The sequence below is a fragment of the Lipotes vexillifer genome, unplaced genomic scaffold, assembly GCF_000442215.2.
Source record: "Lipotes vexillifer unplaced genomic scaffold, Lipotes_vexillifer_v1.1 scaffold108, whole genome shotgun sequence".
NCBI classification, from domain to species: Eukaryota; Metazoa; Chordata; class Mammalia; order Artiodactyla; family Lipotidae; genus Lipotes; species Lipotes vexillifer.
Window position 1 is genome coordinate 471,740 of NW_006781176.1, and position 19,003 is coordinate 490,742.

At 37.6% G+C, this 19,003-nt stretch overlaps 1 protein-coding gene across 1 annotated transcript in view; it reads left to right on the top strand.

Annotated features, from left to right (window-relative positions):
- The window catches only part of CUNH9orf85 (chromosome unknown C9orf85 homolog), a 60,376-nt gene that overhangs the window by 24,068 nt on the left and 17,305 nt on the right, over positions 1 to 19,003 (top strand). The window contains exon 2 of the mRNA XM_007454495.1: positions 3,879 to 3,985. Coding sequence (XP_007454557.1) covers positions 3,879 to 3,985 — 107 coding nt within the window. The remainder of the gene's footprint in view (positions 1 to 3,878; positions 3,986 to 19,003) is intronic.

Below are 19,003 nucleotides of genomic sequence, written 5' to 3' on the forward strand. Positions count from 1 at the left end.
ATGGTGTCCTTTTTGGGAAAATGAAACTTTGGGTTTCAAATGACAAGAATAGTTGTGCTGCTTCTGAGAAACTGGATTTTTGGCATGTTACAGACATTGAATCAGGTAGGTGAGCAGAGCTCATGTTTTTTTGACTGCTAGAAAACTCACATCTCACTTGTGGCCGATTTCTAGCAAGTGCACTTCCCAGCTGTACTCCTGACTGCTTTGTAATTTTCGCTACCAACTCTCATTATTCCCTCAATCTGACTCCCTCATCTATTTTTGGTTGTATTTATTTTATAAGATACTTTATGCCCAACAATGTTCTAGCCATATTAAAATGATTTAAAATAATACAGTTTATGATTTGAAAGTCACAACCTAAAATACAGATTTTCACATTATTATTATTAGTCATATAATATCTTACTCCTAAATTCAGAGATCCTTTATCCTCTAACCAAATTTAGAATAAAGGAGTGTTACTAGAAAATTTTAAAATATATACTTTTAAATATAGTTAAAATATAAAATTCCTATTTTCTGGAATAACACTGTTGTAGCTATATTGGCAGCAAATGCCTTATTTTGGTGTAAGGCAGGGGAGAGAACAAGACCATTCCATTCCATTCCATGGAAATTAAGCTGCCGTTAGAATTGGCATTTTTCTTGAGAATTTGATTTTTTGATTTTTTTTTCCGTTAATGAAGGGAAGTAAAATATGCCATTGTTTTACCTTTAGCATTTCTGAAAGAATTTTGATGTACAGAAAATCCTAATGAAAGATTATATTAGTTGCTCTTCAAAGTTATTCACATTCTTGCCCCCCAACACAGTAGTGCCTTCCTTCTGTTAAATGATACTTTATATTTTATAAAATATTTTTCAGCATCAGCATATTGATACAGATGTTATATTTACAATTTGCTCTTGCTGCCTTCTTGGGGTTGTAGTCCTCACACAGTTTTCTTTTGGGGATTGCTGTATTATTTTACCACTGATGCATTGTGGGATAACAACGTTTAACAGGGATAACAGCACTTACTATAAAATGTGTTGTATGAATTAATAATGGCTTAGACAGTTTTTAAGATTATGTGTATGTGAAGTAGGAGTATCTTCTGATATATCTTAAGTCTATTCTAATTTTTAAAAGAAGTATTCATTGATAAAGAAGGTTTTCTTTTTTTAGCCAAGATTCTTAAGTCCAGTGGAATCTTCCACTGATGATTTTTTTCCCTTAGAGATCTGGATAGTAGCTTGTTAAACTAAATGATCTTTAAAGGCTTTTGTACTTATAAAACTAAGTTTTGATTTTATATTTGAACATGCTTAAATCTTAACCTTAAATAACCTATTATCTTCTACCATGAGGGACATGCTAAAATTAACTGCCAAAACTGGGTTAGTTGTAAACACAGGTGTAAGGTAAGATTGCCATCTCCTTTGCTCCAGGTGGAGTGATTCCTAGAACTAGGATTTGGCTTTCTTTGCTCAGGTGTCTGGAATTCACTTTTTCTAGTTTGCCAAAAGACGGTAAAGCAAGGTACACAGTTTTCTTTCTGCAATTATTTTTAAGTGAAAGTACTGTTCATTCTCATTCATTCATTTCTTTTCTCATTCATTTCTTAACACATGAAAATCAAGTTTAATTTTGTAGTAGTGCCTGCTGGTCATGTGGATGCTGTACAATGTCTCCATTTATACTGCTTCACACATCACATACAGGACGAGTTCCCACAAAGACCTGTTTTGTTCTACTCTCGATCCACCCTAAAGAAACCAGTTTCCAAACTATGCACAGCTTTGTAAATCAAGACGAAATGGTCGGAAATTGGAACAGAAGCAAGCAAGAAACCAAATAATCCTTCCTAGTTAACAAGTAGCACTCTACTTGTTGTATATAATAAAATTGCAGGTAACGAAATGGTGTGCATTCTAAGAACATTCTAATTAGAAAGTTTATATCACATTCATATTATAATCATAGATCAAGTCATTAGTTTGTTTCTATTATTGTTAGAGTTAGGAAGATATAAGCAATGCTTTCGGTAAGATATTCTAGGCAACAGAGGGCAGTGAGAATCAAACATGAAATGTGAACCTTAGTTCTGGATGTTTCTTAGCAAGCCCTGTATGCAATAACTTAAGTGCCAAGGTTGATAAGAGGAGTTTGGTGTTAGGCACAGATTTCCTTCTTTCTGGCAACAGTCAGTGGACCACAGAAAAGAGGGAATATAGTGGCATGCAGAACTTACCTTCCCAGGGACTCTCCTTCTAGGTCAGGAAGAAAAGAATCCCCACACACAATTCATAAGTAATAGAATATGTTTTTCACCACAGTGTTAAATTCACACATAATGTATTCACAGCTTAATTTATGGTTTTTGAAAATACCCTTGAAATAAATATCTCTTTGAATAAACGTTTTGTCATTATTTTACCTTCTTGTTTAGAACTTTAAAGAATATCAAGTGCTGTTTAGAAGTTTTGTTTTCTTTAAGATGATTTCTAAATATTGTGATTTTAACTCAGTATCAGATAACCTTCCAAAGAATGTGCATCTTTTGGGATGCTTTTTTTTTTTCTCCTTTTGAGAAATTTAAAAAGGAAACAAAGGAAGCGAACTGAAAATGTCCTTTCTTCATTATTCCAACAATAGGCAAAGACCAGGCTTCCACAACCAAAGTAAGTTAGAGAATTCCCAGAGTACTTAGTGAAAATACATAGTCTAGGTCCTGAGTCAAATAAATGTGTTATAAAATATAAAGCTGTTGTGAGAACACATGACACATTTAAAATTTTCCCTTCCTCATTTCCCAACACATTTTGAGACTAATATTATAATAAAAATGTTTATTTTCTTCATAAAGCCCCTTTTCTACCACAGTCACATGCACATATTTATTTTCTGTTTTGAAGAAACCAGGTTAGCAAGGTAACTTTTCTAAGACATCTTTACATGAGAATACAAAAGGTTTAAATTGAATAATTAAATACCTTCTTGCTTCCAGCTGCTTCTCCCTGGCTCTCCTTTCTCAAGTTTCTTAGTCTCTGCTGTCCCCTGCAGACTGACAATTCAGGACTGTCTAATTTCTCAGTGGTAAGATTTGAATTGTCAAAACAGTAGTCTTAAAATATTAATTAGACTTTCCTTTTTATTACTACCTTTTTTTGAGATATAACGTACATACAGTAAAATGCATATATCTTAACTATACAGTTTGAGTTGTAAAATAAACATGCATCAGAATCAATGGGGATGTGCTTAAAATACTCTTTCCAGGAAATTAAGAAGCTCCCTAGATGATTCTGAGCTACAGCCAGTTAAGGATCTTTGCCTTGGTAAAGAACCAAATTGATAATGTACATAAAAATACATAGTATACCATAAAATGTTAACCCAGGTTGAAGTTAGGTTGCTATGTAAAAAAAAACTTAGGCCTTCCCTAGTGGCGCAGTGGTTAAGAATCAGCCTGCCAATGCAGGGGACATGGGTTTGCGCCTTGGTCCGGGAAGATCCCACATGCCATGAAGCAACTAAGCCCGCGCGCCACAACTACTGAGGTTGTGCTCTAGAGCCTGCGAGCTGCAACTACTGAGCCCGTGCACCACAACTGCTGAAGCCCACATGCCTAGAACCCGTGCTCTGCAACAAGAGTAGCCACCGCAGTGAGAAGCCCGCGCACCACAACAAGGAGTAGCCCCCACTCACTGCAACTAGAGAAAGGCCGCGCAGCAGCAAAGATCCAACGCGGCCAAAAGTAAATAAATTTATAAAAATAAATAAATAAAATTAAAATTAAAAAAACCTTAAATTTCTCATGTACCTTTTGGGGTTTGTAATGCTGGCTCACAAGTGAAATTCTCAATTTGTTTTTCTGTTTCTTTTTAAGAAAATTAATGCAAAACTTCATGATGGAGTATGTCAGCGTTGTAAAGAAGTTCTTGAGTGGCGTGTAAAATACAGCAAGTACAAACCCTTATCAAAACCTAAAAAATGGTAAGTTAAGTTTCTTAATTACCTCACCAGTACTATCAGTATCATAGTATATGACTTCATTCCCTGATTTTCAAAATCGTGTCCAGATAAATATTAAGGTGAATAGAGAAAAAATTTCCATTCCCTGTAGAATAGAATTTCATCTTACATGCTGAATCCTAGCTTGTGAAGGCAAATAGATTGAAAGGGTGGATTCACCATTCCCCTCCCCATTCTCCCCTAAATAAATAATGCACCATTTTTATAGCATCTCGTTCATAAAATGAGACTAGGCTTAAGGCAGAGAAGGGAAAGTTTGTTTTGCAAAATTCTATCTCCCACTGATGAGATAATAATATTTACTATTTAATTTACTAAATTAAATAATATTTTTTACCAAAGGGGGTCTTAAAAAGGGTCTGACCTTTTAATTTGACCCATGAAGATTACTGAAATGCCTTAGATTGAGTATCATAAATAAATCACTAGATTGATAATTTATAATTTCATTCCTTTCAAGTTTTGGGTCTACATGAAAAGACACTGGACTTTGTTTCTCACCTCTCTGTCCTTTACCCTTCCTCTGTAATTTTGGCATTCTGTTTTATCAGCTTTATGAACATCCTGGTGCAGCTCCCTTACATCCTTTGGCTCAGCTGAGTAAGGGCCATATTGGAGGGTAATTGCTGCCTAAAAGAGAAAACTGATTATTTTACATATAAAAATTAGCATTAATATGTACAATATTATTTTTACAATTATGAGTTTTAATTTGGTAGTCTATATAGTAGCTATTTAGAATACATTTGTTCATTGTTGCTTTATTTTACTTTTAGCTGTTCAGTAGTAGCAACTTCCTTAAATGTATTCCCTCTCCCTTTTTGGGAGGAAATTTTAATTAAAGTCTGGAAGTTAGTCTAAATAATAAATATGGGGCTTCCCTGGTGGCGCAGTGGTTGAGAGTCCGCCTGCCGATGCAGGGGACGCGAGTTCGTGCCCCTGTCTGGGAAGATCCCACATGCCACCGAGCGGCTGGGCCCGTGAGCCATGGCCGCTGAGCCTGCGCGTCTGGAGCCTGTGCTCCGCAATGGGAGAGGCCACAGCAGTGAGAGGCCCGCGTACCACACACACACAAAAAATAATAAAATAAAAAAAAAAATAATAAATAAATATGATATAACCTTTGCTGTTTATTTCTATTGAAAAATTATGTCAGCTTTTTTGTGGATCTTTAACTCAAGCTATGGGGTAATTTGTTTATTTGAGAATTTTAACAGCTTTGAATGTTTGGGCATTTTAGTTTGCTTAAGATGCTTCTTTTTAATGCTGAAAGGTTAAAAACCTCAAGTAAAGATAGACTAACTTCAGCTTTTTAGAATTTTTATTTCTGTATTGCTTTTTCAGAGCAAATTTTTAGTATTTATTGTAGGTGACCCCCTTTTAAATAGCTATACAAGTTCCTGTCTCCTGTTTTCCAGTCTTTTCTTTGTATTCTCTAGCATTTCCTCCCCAAAGAAAACACTTATAAAGAAAATTTTAAAGTTTTATGCTCATTGGCCCAAATTAGCAGTAGGGAAATTTGGCAACTGTTTGTACTGTTCAGTGCTGGATTTCCATGAATGGATTAACTCTGTTTCCTACCACAGAAATTAGATGCTGATTCACTATAAACTGTGTAGTTTTAGTTAATAGGCCTAATACAAGATTTGTTTTTTGAATATTTTCAACAGGTCTTTCTTTTTATAAAGGTATTTTGAGATTTCATCACCAATCTCCGTTTTTCTCTTGGTAGTGCTAGTTCCTAAAAGAATTTTTATAGGTAGTATTTGTGTAGCTGTAGAGTTTTAGTAGATTCATGATATAACAAAGGAAATAATTTTAAAACATTTGTACCTTATCCATTATCTGCATTTTAATCTCTTATCTTTAATTTGTGCTGCATCCTTTATGTTTATCTTCATTGAATGTGGCAGTATATAAAATATTATGTCAATTATTATACATTTTCCAGATGCTGTGATTGGCTATAGAATTTCTTTTTTTTTTTCTTTAAGTTTTTATTGAATTTGTTACAATATTGCTTCTGCTTTATGTTTTGGTTTTTTGGCCCCAAAGCATGTGGGATCTTAGCTCCCCAACCAGGGATCAAACCCATACCCCCCACATTGGAAGGCAAAGTCTTAACCACTGGACCGCCAGGGAAGTCCCATGCCATAGAATTTCTGAACTTAGTTATTTTAGACAGCTCTTGAATTTTTATTCTTTTTGTGTATTACTTATGGCCTTAATATTTTTATGGCTCCAGAAGAACTTGTATACTATGATTCCTAGAAGAACAGATATTTTAATCAGATAGAAAGACTCCGTTAAAAACAAAAGGAAGGGCCTCCCTGGTGGCGCAGTGGTTGAGAGTCCGCCTGCCGATGCAGGGGATACGGGTTCGTGCCCTGGTCCGGGAGGATCCCACATGCCGCGGAGCGGCTGGGCCCGTGAGCCATGGGCGCTGAGCTTGCGCATCCGGCAACGGGAAAGGCCACGACAGTGGGAGGCCCACATATCGCAAAAAAAAAAAAAAAAAAAAATAGTATTCTTAAGTTCTATATGTGATGTGCCAGGCACTGTGGGGCTACTGTTAAAAACTAGACATTAAAAAAAAAAAAAAAAAAAGGAAACAGTAACAAATCTTATGTTTAGTTCCAGAAAACTTATAACACAACAACCTAAAAATGGTTGAATGTGGACACATGGACCCAAAGGTCAGCAACTCTGTCCTGTCTTGGAGTCATTGAAGTCCTTGGAGTCAGGGAAGCTCATGGTGATGTTGCCAATAGCCTGTAGCATGTGACTCAGAGGTCTTCGAAATGAGAGCTAGAAGAGGACCTCAGGAGCTGCTGTTCTATATCACCCTGAAGCAGATGAGGTTAATCATAGAATAGCTCCCACTGAATGCAAAATGAAGGAAATATATTATACAAATACCGCAGTACAGGTAACAAGACGTTAAAGCCTAAAGGAAGATCTCTAGTAATAAAGAAGCCCAAGGTAATACAAAAATGGTAGCTTATGAGAGACTAAGAAACTACTAGTTAAAAAAAGTCTGAACACGTTATTTAGGAGGTCAACTTGCCTGGCCTAGAATATCATGAATTTCAGGCTACATTAGAATTTTAGGTTACATTAGGCATTTTAGAAAGCCTAGCTTTCAAACTCCAAACCAAGATTGAGTGTTATAGAAAGCATAAATCACCTATGTACACTTTGCTGTCTCTGCATATCAAAACTTGACCAATACTATAAGGTTTTTAAATCCATTGATGAACAATGCTTAAAGTAGCGTAACTTGTTTTGAAATTTTAAATGTTTTGTTCAAGCTTATCACTTATAAATTAAATTTGTCCTTTGTTAGGATTTGTATAAGAAGTTTACTTTGACACTAGATGTGTCTTTTGTGTAAAGATTCATTTTCCAGCACCCTGAATATTACTTTTGGTTAAAATGCTGAGCATTGTTTCATTTGTCTAACTGTCTCATGCCACAAATTATGTAACCAAATGATGTACATAAAGAAAAGTTCAGCAGAACATAAAATGGAGGAGGAGGTACTGTTTATAAGTGACATTTCTTTTGGAATGAAATAATATTCTGAATATTGGGAAAATTAATGCCTTTTCTCCCATTTGTTTGGCGTGTGAATCACCAGAAACCACGCACATCTAGCAAATTTCCATTGTCCATGGGATCTGATACCAAACAGATCCAAGAAACAGAGTTTGACATCTAAACTCTTCAAACTTTTTCATTCAACCATGGGAAGCAAAAATTGTACGGTGTTTGTAAGTGGCAGAAAATATTTTCATGTTTCTCTTTTTCCTTCAGTAAGGTGATGTGCTACAGGATTTTTATAAGCATGTTCTTTATGACAATTTCTCCCAATAACTGAAGACAACCGTGGACCATTCCCAGAGACTTTTAAGAAAAGAATAGATGTCCTAACTTCAGCTGGAAGAGGGAAGAGTTGAAAACTGTTTTTGCTAGAGAGGGATGGGATGATGACTGTGAGGGGAAGGGGATAAAATGCATGTCACGTATTAGTGATATGTGAACAATGAGATACTGATATGATACTACCCTTTGATATGATCAGATAATTTAAATGTCATTGAGTATACAAAGCTGTAGGTCTTTATAGAAATAAAATGAAAGGCTCATAAACATAAAGCTTAGTTTTTTACAGCTTCTCATCTCTGTAAAAGTGCTAAGATGAGCTGCCATCCTTATTTTCCACTGTCACTTAATCAGGGGTCAGCATAGTTGTACCAGGATTTCCCCATCATTTTGGCTCGTGTTTTTTTATTTGAAGGTGAGAAATCGCTACTCCCTGGTGGAGGGCTGTTGTGGTGCTATGACAGACATCTCCCTTGACCCCTGAATGGTATAATCATTATTAAGGTTACTGCTAGATGTAGAATTGTGGTTCAGGACGAGTCTAAATCTTTTTGTATAAAACCTCATTTTTCAAGGGGAATTACCTGGTGGTCCAGTGGTTAGGACTCCGCACTTTTCAGCGCTTTCACTGTGAAGGGTGGGGTTTGGTCCCTGGTTGGGGAAATAAGATCCCTGCAAGTCACGCAGCGAGGCCAAAAAACCCCCCAAAACCCCTCATTTTTCAAGTGCCTTGTGTTTTTTTTTTTTAACATCTTTATTGGAGTATAACTGCTTTACAGTGGTGTGTTAGTTTCTGTCAAGTGTCTTGTTTTTGACTTTTGGGGGGGGAAAAAAAAACAAAGATAAATTAAAACCATTCATTACCATTCCTGGTCAGTCACAAGCCATTCATGAACACTGTAAATAATTTTAGGTGTGGAGCTGAAAATTACTGAAAAGCAAGAAATCTTAAAAATATAAAGTGATTTGTATAACTCTTAAAAGAAGAAAGGAATCTTGATATTTTTCACTTAAAACTCATTTATAGACATTTATATTATTTTCTGGGTACTAGAAATACAGATGGTTAAAAGACTGTCCCCTTCCTCAAGCAATGTAAGGAAATGAAATGGGCTCTTTTCTTTCTTTCTTTTTTTTTATTCTGGGATCAGAGGGATTAAATGTCTTACCAAGATAAGAAAGTAAAGCAGATGGAGTTAAGATTCAGATGCAAATTGTCTTATTGCAAAGCTCTGTTTTTCCACTTTCCCACAGTGATTTCTGTGTTTTATTATTCATTCAAAAAGTCCTTTTTCCCTCTTCACCTGAGCCTAATACTATATTAATTTTTATAAGTCACCTATCTTGTTTATGGAAGTTTCCTACTGCTGAGTAGTATATATAGTCCTGCTTTTTTTTTTTTGTTTTTTGAAATGCCTGTATCTAGACAAATAGATTTTACTTTTAGGTCCTGAAATGCCTAAGGCATAGAAACTTCATATGCCTTGTGTTTCAGGTAACCAAGCAACCTTTTTCTCCTGTCAATTTTGAAATGTGGTAGGCAAATACCCATATATCTGTTAGAGTCTCTAGCCTGTTTGTTTTCTCTTCCTACCCATTAAAAAGAAATCACCAATAATATAGTGTTAGCCAAGTTTAACATTACCATTAGAAGAGAAGGAGAAGCTAGTATAAAATAGCAACAGACCACAAACAGATTAGAGTCTGGGCTGGGAGGATTTTGCCTCCCAGGGGATATTTGGCAGTGTCTGGAGACTTTTTGATTGTCATGACTAGAGAATTTGGGAGGGATGCTACTGGCATCTAGGAGGTAGAGGCCCAGGTGTAGGCTAAACATCCCACAGTGCCCAGGACAGCCCTTACAACGAAGCTATAGCCTCCTGACCTGGCAGTAGTGTCGTGGTTGAGGAGCCCTGTTGCATACAAAATAGATGGATACCCACAGGGTCAAGCCACTGAAATGTCATACATATTTGGTTCAGTGGTTTTCAAACTTTGCAGCTGTAGAATTTTTGAATAAAACAAAAGGTTACCCAGGAGTCCACTGAATGCTACAGACCAAAATGGAGCTGCCCTGAATGGAGGGAAGACCTTAAATGCCAGAGGAAGAATGTTGACTGAAAGTAGATTTCATCAGAAACACATTTCAAGTGAAGAGAAGAACTGGTGTACCATGCCTTGGAACCACATTGCTCTAGGGATGTCTGGCCAATTTCATGACTTGTGGGTGCTTTATGTCTAAAACAATGTTTGCTTTTCATTAAACAAAGTCACTCCCCCTGGTCCTGACATCCAGGTATTCACCTCTTTTTTAATTAATTTATTTATTTTTGGCTGCGTTGGATCTTCGTTGCTGTGCACGGGCTTTATCTAGTTGCGGCGAGCGGGGGCTACTCTCAGTTGCGGTGCCTGGGCTTCTCATTGCAGTGACTTTTCTTGTTGCAGAGCATGGACTCTAGGCACGCGGGCTTCAGTAGTTGTGGCCTGTGGGCTCTAGAGCACAGGCTCAGTAGTTGTGGAGCACGGGCTTAGTTGCTCTGCAGCACGTGGGATCTTCCTGGACCAGGGTTCGAACCCATGTCTCCTGCATTGGCAGGCAGATTCTTAACCACTGCGCCACCAGGGAAGTCCCCAGGTATTGCACTTCTTACTTGACAATTTTAAAATGTATTGCCTCTTAATTTTTATCTCCACTGACTGCCCTGGTGCAACCCTTATCTCTTCACACGTCATTGCATTAAGTAAATAAATTCTCCTCTATCTCATCTCTACTCCCTTAGCTCAGATGAATAAAATAGTGTTTTTAAAAGGGCTTATTTCACATGAATGTTTCAAGTGCTCTTGTGGGGAAGAGTTGGGTCTCCAGCAGCAGGAAGCTAAGTGGAACTTTGTCCCCCCAGAAGTTTTGCTTTTGTATGTTTACTGTAGGGTGCTGGGGGAATGGATGGGGGTGGTCTTCTAAACTGGGAGAAAACAAAACAGTACTATTGGGGAGAAAGTGAGGTGTTGCTCAACAGGTCATGCTACCCTATTGCTTGCCTCTCTAACCAGATGTTTGCTCCATCTTTACTAAAAGCTTTTTTTTTTTAATTAGCCAAACTAAATCCTTAAAGATAATCTTTTATAGACCAACTGTGTTCTTTTTTTAAGTTGTCTATCTATCTATTTTTGTTGTGATGGTGAAAAACACATAACATAAAATTTGCCATCTCAGCCATTTAAAAGTGTACAGTTTGGTAGTGTTATGTATAATCACATGTGCAGTAGATCTCCAGAGCTTTTTCATCTTGCAAGTTTGAAGCTCTATAACCCATTTAACAACAACTCCCCTTTTCTTCTTTCCTCAATTCTTGGTAAACACCCTTCTACTTTCTGTTGTTTTGAATTTGACTACTTTAAATACCTCATATAAATGCAATCATACAGTGTATGTCTTTTTTTTGACTTTCATTTCACTTAGCATGATGTCTTCAAGGATCATTTGTGTTGCAGCATGTGACAGAATTTCCTTCCATTTTAAACCTGAGTAATGTGTGTGTGTGTGTGTGTGTGTGTGTGTGTGTGTGTGTGTGTATGTATCACATTTTGTTTATCCACTCATCCACTGATGGAGCTTTAGGTGGATCCCACCTCTTGGCTATTTTGAATACTGCTATGAACATTGTTGGGCAGATATCTCTTCGAGACTCTGTTTTCAGTTCTTTGCATGTATACCCAGAAGAGGGATTGGTGGATCATATGGTAGTTCTGTTTTCATGAGGCTTCTCCATACTTTTTTCTACAGTGATCACACTATTTTATAATCCTATCAGTGGTGCACAAGGGTTCAGATTTCTCTACATACTTGCCAAAATATGTTAACTCCCTTTTTTTTTAAAGGGAAGAAGTATTGTACTCTTAAAATTCTGCCTAATAAAGAGTACCACTGCCCTCACTTTTCAAAGAAAGCAAATTAATGCACAGAAAGCACCAGGTATATCCACCAGCTAATGGTTAAATCATGACAGTACCTTGCACTCATTCCTTGGTGCTGAATTATTTTATTTGTCCATGAGTTGGCATTCATTACTTGTATTTGTTCATTGCTCAAACACTGTAACATGATCTCCTTGAACGAGTTATAATCACATTTTAGATAGATAGATTCTATTCATAAGTATCCAAGGTGTACTTGCTTTCAGTGCTTAGGAACTGAGCATACTACTTACTTCACTGTGAGATACCTGAAAAATAATGTTTGCAATATGCCGTGACCAGTCCAAATTGAGCCTTTATTCCTCCATTGTAATCTGAGTTTATAGTGTCCGAGTGAAGACCCATTGTTTAGGTGGCTAATTCTACAATCCACATGTTTTGAACATTTTGACTTGCCTCCCTTTTGATGTATTGTAAAACTGAGCACATTTATCAGCTCTTTGCATTCTAGAAGCACAGCTTCTGTTATTAAAATACACCTTTGAGGGGTCCCTGAGCCATTATGGGCCTAAAGCTATATTGCATGCATGGGAAAGATAAACAGATTCAAATGAAAAGGTAAAATAAATGGATTTTTAAATAAATTATTAGAGAAAGAATTTTTCCTTTTTTAAATTTGAAGAAAATATTTATGTCAGGACATCTGAAAATTAAATGCTTTGTTTATTGTAGAATCTTCTAATAGAAAAATTGTCTCAGTGTTAATAAACATTGGTGCTTAACGAAATTAATTGGGATGGAAATGCAAAAGCTTTATAATTTATAAATATTATATTTCATAGCCAGAGAAGGCTGTTGACTTGGTGATATTTTATATAGTGAAATGGCTACAGATTAACGAACAAAGTTGAATTCCTTAAAAACTGGTAAAAATTGGGGACTTCCCTGGCTGTCCAGTGGTTAAGACTTGGCCTTCTGATGCAGGGGGCGCAGGTTGGATCCCTGGTCTGGGAGCTAGGATCCCACATGCCTCTCGGCCAGAAAACCAAAACATAAAACAGAAGCAATATTGTAACAAATTCAATGAAGACTTTAAAAATGGTCCACATCAACCCATGATGCTCGCACCATCTACTACCCTGATCCCCTCATCAAGGTGAATGACACCATTCAAATTGATTTGGAGACTGGCAAGATTACTGATTTCTTCAAATTTGACACTGGTAACCTGTGCATTGTGGCTGGAGGTGCTAACCTGGGAAGAATTGGTGTGTTCACAAACCGGGAGAGACATCCTGGTTCTTTTGATGTAGTTCATGTGAAAGATGCCAACGGCAATAGCTTTGCCACCTGGCTCTCCAACATTTTCATTATTGGCAAAGGCAACAAACCATGGATCTCTGTTCGTCGTGGAAAGGGTATCCACCTTACCATCGCTGAGGAGAGAGACAAGAGACTGGCACCCAAATACAGCAGTGGATAAAATGATCTCTAAGTGATGTGATTGGGAAAGTCTTTGTACTTATAGATAATACTACATAATTAATAGCCTCTTTAGTGTTAAAAAAAAAATGGTCCACATCAAAAAAAATCTTAAAAAAAAACTGGTAAAAATTGGATGCTTAATTTATGGGTTTATTGCCTGACAACTGGCTTTTATTCCCTTCCTTCCTTCCTGTTTTTCTATTTTTCTTTCTTTCTTTCGGTGGCACCATGTATTATATATATTGTATATACCTATATATAGCATATATATATTATTGTGGTAAATAAAGACTGGCTTTCTATACATTCTTTTATGTTTACCGTTTAAAATAAACATAGCAGTTGGATTGTTTATCTGGTTTATAGATTTTTAGGCTCTTTCTAATCTTACCTCCCAAACCCCATCATTTTTATTATTAACTTAGGGTATTTGACTGGGTGGAAATAGAAGGTGAAGTTTATACCAGTTGTGTTCGTTACATTTTACAAACTTTATTAGCTTGGCAAAAAGGGTTGAAATTTTTTTTTTTTTTTTGCGGTACGCGGGCCTCTCACTGCTGTGGCCTCTCCCGTTGCGGAGCACAGGCTCCGGACGCGCAGGCTCAGCGGCCATGGCTCACGGGCCCAGCCGCTCCGCGGCATGTGGGATCTTCCCGGACCGGGGCACGAACCCGTGTGCCCTGCATCGCCAGGCGGACTCTCAACCACTGCGCCACCAGGGAAGCCCGAAGGGTTGGAATTTTTAAGTGGTGAATTAAATTTTACACCAGGTCTGGGCAACATCCCAATCAATTTCATTGAAATAAATACATTATTAAATATCACGTTTCCAGACCTGTGAAAAATCGATTACTTACTGTTGCAAAGAATGTGATAAATTAGGAAGAAAAATTGTTCTAAAATAAAATAGGAGAAAAGGATATTTAATGATTAAACCTTCATTTGTCAGTCAAGTCCTCTCTCTAGATGTGTGTGTTCCTATATGCAGTTTATTTGGAAATTCAAGTAAGTTTGTGATGGCAGAGGTGATTAGGATGAAGATAGTTTAACAGTGTATGCTATCTGCCAGAACCCAAGCAGAATTAAAAGATAGTAAACTACAGTGATTCCTCAAACAAACTACAGTAGTTTGACTCTTTCTTTTCCTTCCCCTTCCTGCCTTCGTCCCCCATCAACCTGGGAAAGGTGTACCCTAAATAGCTGGGGAAACCCCTGCAGTTGAGTGCCTTTTTCCTTTCAGACAGCATGACTTCCGTGAATAGGAACTAGGAGTGGCATTGCAGAGACTATGTCTTAGATCAGTAAAGTACTTTTAGTACTATGGGATGCAGAAATAGCTTTGTTATTATAGAGCCTTCTCCTTTACTGGTATTTTAGAAATCCAATTTTACTTTTACTGTTTGGGCATTAAAATGATGTATTCTTTCTGATTTGGATCTTAATTGTAAAAGGTAGAAGCCAGAAAGCTAAGAAGTCCCTTAAAAGTAGAAATTATATTCTGTTGGTGAGACTCGGGAGAATTTATTGCTGGAATTCTTCAGAGAATTATCAGGAACTTGATACTGTTTGAGGAATCATGGTAAAAGGAAAGGAAAAGATCTCAATTACTTAGAGCTGGCCTAAGATCACATAAAGCTAGATTTCACTTTAACCCTAGTACTATACGTTTTTCCATTTTTCTGATAGCGTCTTAAGCAAGTAGATAATTAAGATATTTGTACTGAACTTTGCATGTCTTCAAAGCTTTGTCATATATATTGGCTTCTAGTAAGAACCCTATGGAGGTAGGAGCAGCAGATGAAAAAGTGGCCTTAGAAAAATTAGGCGACTTACCCTAGGCACAGCTAGTTAAACAGCAGATTCAAAATTAGAATGCAAAGGTTTGTTTTTTTTTTTCATAATCTCTCATTCCTGGCTTTCATTTTAATGTCAGATCCCTAAGGTTTGACTCAAAGTCATCCACTATGACTTGAACCATTTCTATACTTCAAATTAATGAACACAAAATTTTCCCTTGTAGAATGAAAACATATCTGTTAAAAAACTTTATTTTGTATAACCAGATTTTCCTTACTTGACCTACAAGAACCAAGAAACCTGCCCTGTATTTGAAAGATAATTTAGTGTAATCTACATGTTTTGTTAGGAATAAAATTGTCTCTAGGAAGAGTCCAGGGTAATGATGGAGGATATTATCCCAAACATAGCTATTTTCTGACAAAGAAATGGGATTGCTAGAGATAACAGATAAAAAATTTGGGTCAGTTTGCAATTATTTTTTTTTAATAAATTTATTTATTTATTTGTTTTTATTATTGGCTGTGTTGGGGTCTTTGTTGCTGCACGTGGGCTTTCTCTAGTTGTGGGAGCAGGGGCTACTCTTCATTGGGGTGTGCGGGCTTCTCATTGCGGTGGCTTCTCTTGTGGAGCACGGGCTCCAGGCGTGCGGACTTCAGTAGTTGTGGCATGTGGGCTCATTAGTTGTGGTTCGTGGGCTGTCTAGAGTGCAGGTTCAGTAGTTGTGGCACACAGGCTTAGTTGCTCCACGGCACGTGGGATCTTTCTGGACCAGGGCTTGAACCCATGTCCCCTGCATCGGCAGGCGGATTCTTAACCACTGTGCCTGCAATTATTTTAAATAGCATCTTCAGTGTACAAGACACTGTGCTATGTATTATAGAAGATACCAAAATGACTCTGTGACACCAAGGAATTTACAATCTGTTAGGAGAGGTGGGCCCACAGGTAACTCTGTTGGCAGGTCGCAAGAAGTGCTTGTTGTAAGTAAAAGGAGACAGAGACCCAAAGGGCACAAGTTAAGACTGCAGAGGAATAATGAGATGAAGATAGGAAAGACAGATCTAGAAAAGGTAGTAGAGTGCTGTAAACAATGTTTACAGGAAACCCTATGAGGAAGGCACCAGGGAATGGAGGGAAAATGAACAATAATCCCCTGTTCTCTTTGATGGACAATGCAGGTACTCTCAAACTGTCTCTGTATGTCTTGTCTTTGGGTTCTACATAAGTTGTCATTTGTTCATTCATTTGCTCTTGTTTTTTCTTTCCTCTTGTTACATAATCTTGGTGATTCATAAACATTAATCAATGTTCCTTGTCAAAAAGATCTGCTTTGAGTATACATTTAACAAAGAGAAAACAAGACAGAATTTTGGTTTAGCGGTTAGATTTCTAGCCTTAAAAAAGTGTATTGATCACTAATTTTTTTTGATCTTTTATCAAAGAAAAGTAAACATTGTTATATACTACAGTATGATCAGTCCTTCCATGTATACCAGTGTGTGACGAACTATATATGAGAGAAAGACAGTGAGTGCCAGTTTGGCCTCTTTGGTTTAGCTCTTCAACTCCAGCATTACTTAGAATAGTTTGAGGCTCTGATGGTTAATCAGTGATATGAGAGTCACGTCACCACATTCCAGGAGTATTAAAATGTCCTAGAGTGGAATTTTAGTCACAGGCCACTCTGCATCATATTATTAAATACAGTGACTGTAAACCCTGACCTTATTCTTGCCCAGAGGTAAAAGTGGAGAGTTTTCATTACTATCATCACTTGTGCACCTGTGCATAAAGCCTACTTTTTGACATTAATATTGATTGATACAGCAAGCTTTGATTTTTATTTTTATTTTTTTATTTTTTTTTATTTTTTGCGGTACGCGGGCCTCTCACTGTTGTGGCCTCTCCCGTTGTGGAGCACAGGCTCCGGACGCGCAGGCTCCGCGGCCATGGCTCACGGGCCCAGCCGCTCTGCGGCATGTGGGATCTTCCCGGACCGGGGCACGAACCCGTGTCCCCTGCATCGGCAGGTGGACTCTCAACCACTGCGCCACCAGGGAAGCCCAAGCTTTGATTTTAAATTACCTGCTCCAAGTAATAGTTTTGAGCAGTAGTTTCCATTTTCTCTTGTTTTTTTTCTAAACTACTCTTGGTCAAAGGTGAATATTTTGTAATTTTGTAATCTTTTAAGAATTATTCTAATCAAATTTACTGCAATAAAGGAGAGGTAAAATCTCTCCACGTGTTTTCAAATACATCATTTAGGGACACAGGGAAGTGAATTGAACTTCTACTCAAAGTTCTTGGAATTTGGGGACATTGTTTCCTTAAAAACATTTCCTAAGTAGCATATGATATAATTCCTTAGTATGGATTCTGGATCTTTCTGTGTTAGCACAGGTTACTTGGAGCCACTGTAGGAAATGTCACTTTATAGAACTCTGTCAATGTGAGTTTCTATTATTTGTACACCAAGGGTGGAGTATCACAGCTCACTGTTTACAAAAGCACCTAGCTGTCACCTGTGAGAATATTACAAGTGGAGCTGAACTATGATAAAGGTTAAAGTGTAATAATATAACCAGGAAATGAAGGCAGTACCAGAAAAGTTGTGGTGAGTAAAATGAGTCTTTTACTTCTAGAAGTTACTAAAAATATTAGATCAGTTCTTTTCCCATTGGTATTTATTGTCCAGATCAGTACTTCTCAGAGCTTTTGTTCTCCGGACCTCTTTATACTGTTAAAAATTACTGAGGGGCTTCTCTGGTGGCGCAGTGGTTGAGAGTCCGCCTGCCGATGCAGGGGACCATGGGTTCGTGCCCCGGTCTGGGAAGATCCCACGTGCCGCGGAGCGGCTGGGCCCGTGAGCCATGGCCCCTGAGCCTGCGCGTCCGGAGCCTGTGCTCCGCAGCGGGAGAGGCCACAGCAGTGAGAGGCCCGCATACCGCAAAAAAAAAAAATTACTGAGGACCTCAGATAGCTTGTTTTTTGTCGTTTTTTAAAAATTAATTATTTGTTTATTTTTGGCTGTGTTGGGTCCTTGTTGCTGCGCGCGGGCTTTCTCTAGTTGTGGTGAGCAGAGGCTACTCTTCGTTGCGGTGCGCAGGCTTCTCATTGCGGTGGCTTCTCTTGTTGCAGAGCGCGGGCTCTAGGCGGGCGGGCTTCAGTAGTTGTGGCTCGCGGGCTCTAGAGTGCAGGCTCAGTAGTTGTGGCGCGTGGGCTTAGTTGCTCCGCGACATGTGGGATCTTCCCAGACCGGGGATCGAACCCGTGTTCCCTGCATTGGCAGGCGGATTCTTAACCACTGCGCCACAAGGGAAACCCCGATAGTTTGGTTTATATTGGCTTTTATGGGTTATATCTAATGATATTTATTAGATATAATGATATTTATTGTATTAGATATTAAAACTGAGACATTTTTAAAATAATTGTTTAATAAATAATATGAATGTAAGCAACAGGCCCATTAAGTGTTAATACTAATAACTTTTTATGAAAAAATAACTTTTGAAACAAAAATATTAGTGAGACAAGTGGCATTGTTTTATATTTTTATGAATCTCATTAGTGTCTGACTAGTAGAAGGAAAAGGAAACAGTACATTTCAAAAAGAGTATGAGTAAATTTTAATAACCTTTTCCAGATAATTGCAGAAATTCATCTTTGATACCATACCAGATCTCAGAAGGGTAATTTCCTAAAGGTTTGTTATGGTATAGCATCTGAAACCACATCAGAGAACACTTTGTTATACTAAAATTCATTGGTTTGTCTTGCAATTGAATGGATCTTTCACTCATGCATGCTTCTGTAACATCATGCATTTGCTCATTTAGAAAATATGAGTTCATTGAATTATACAGATCTTCCAAATGTTGCTATGTTTTATTA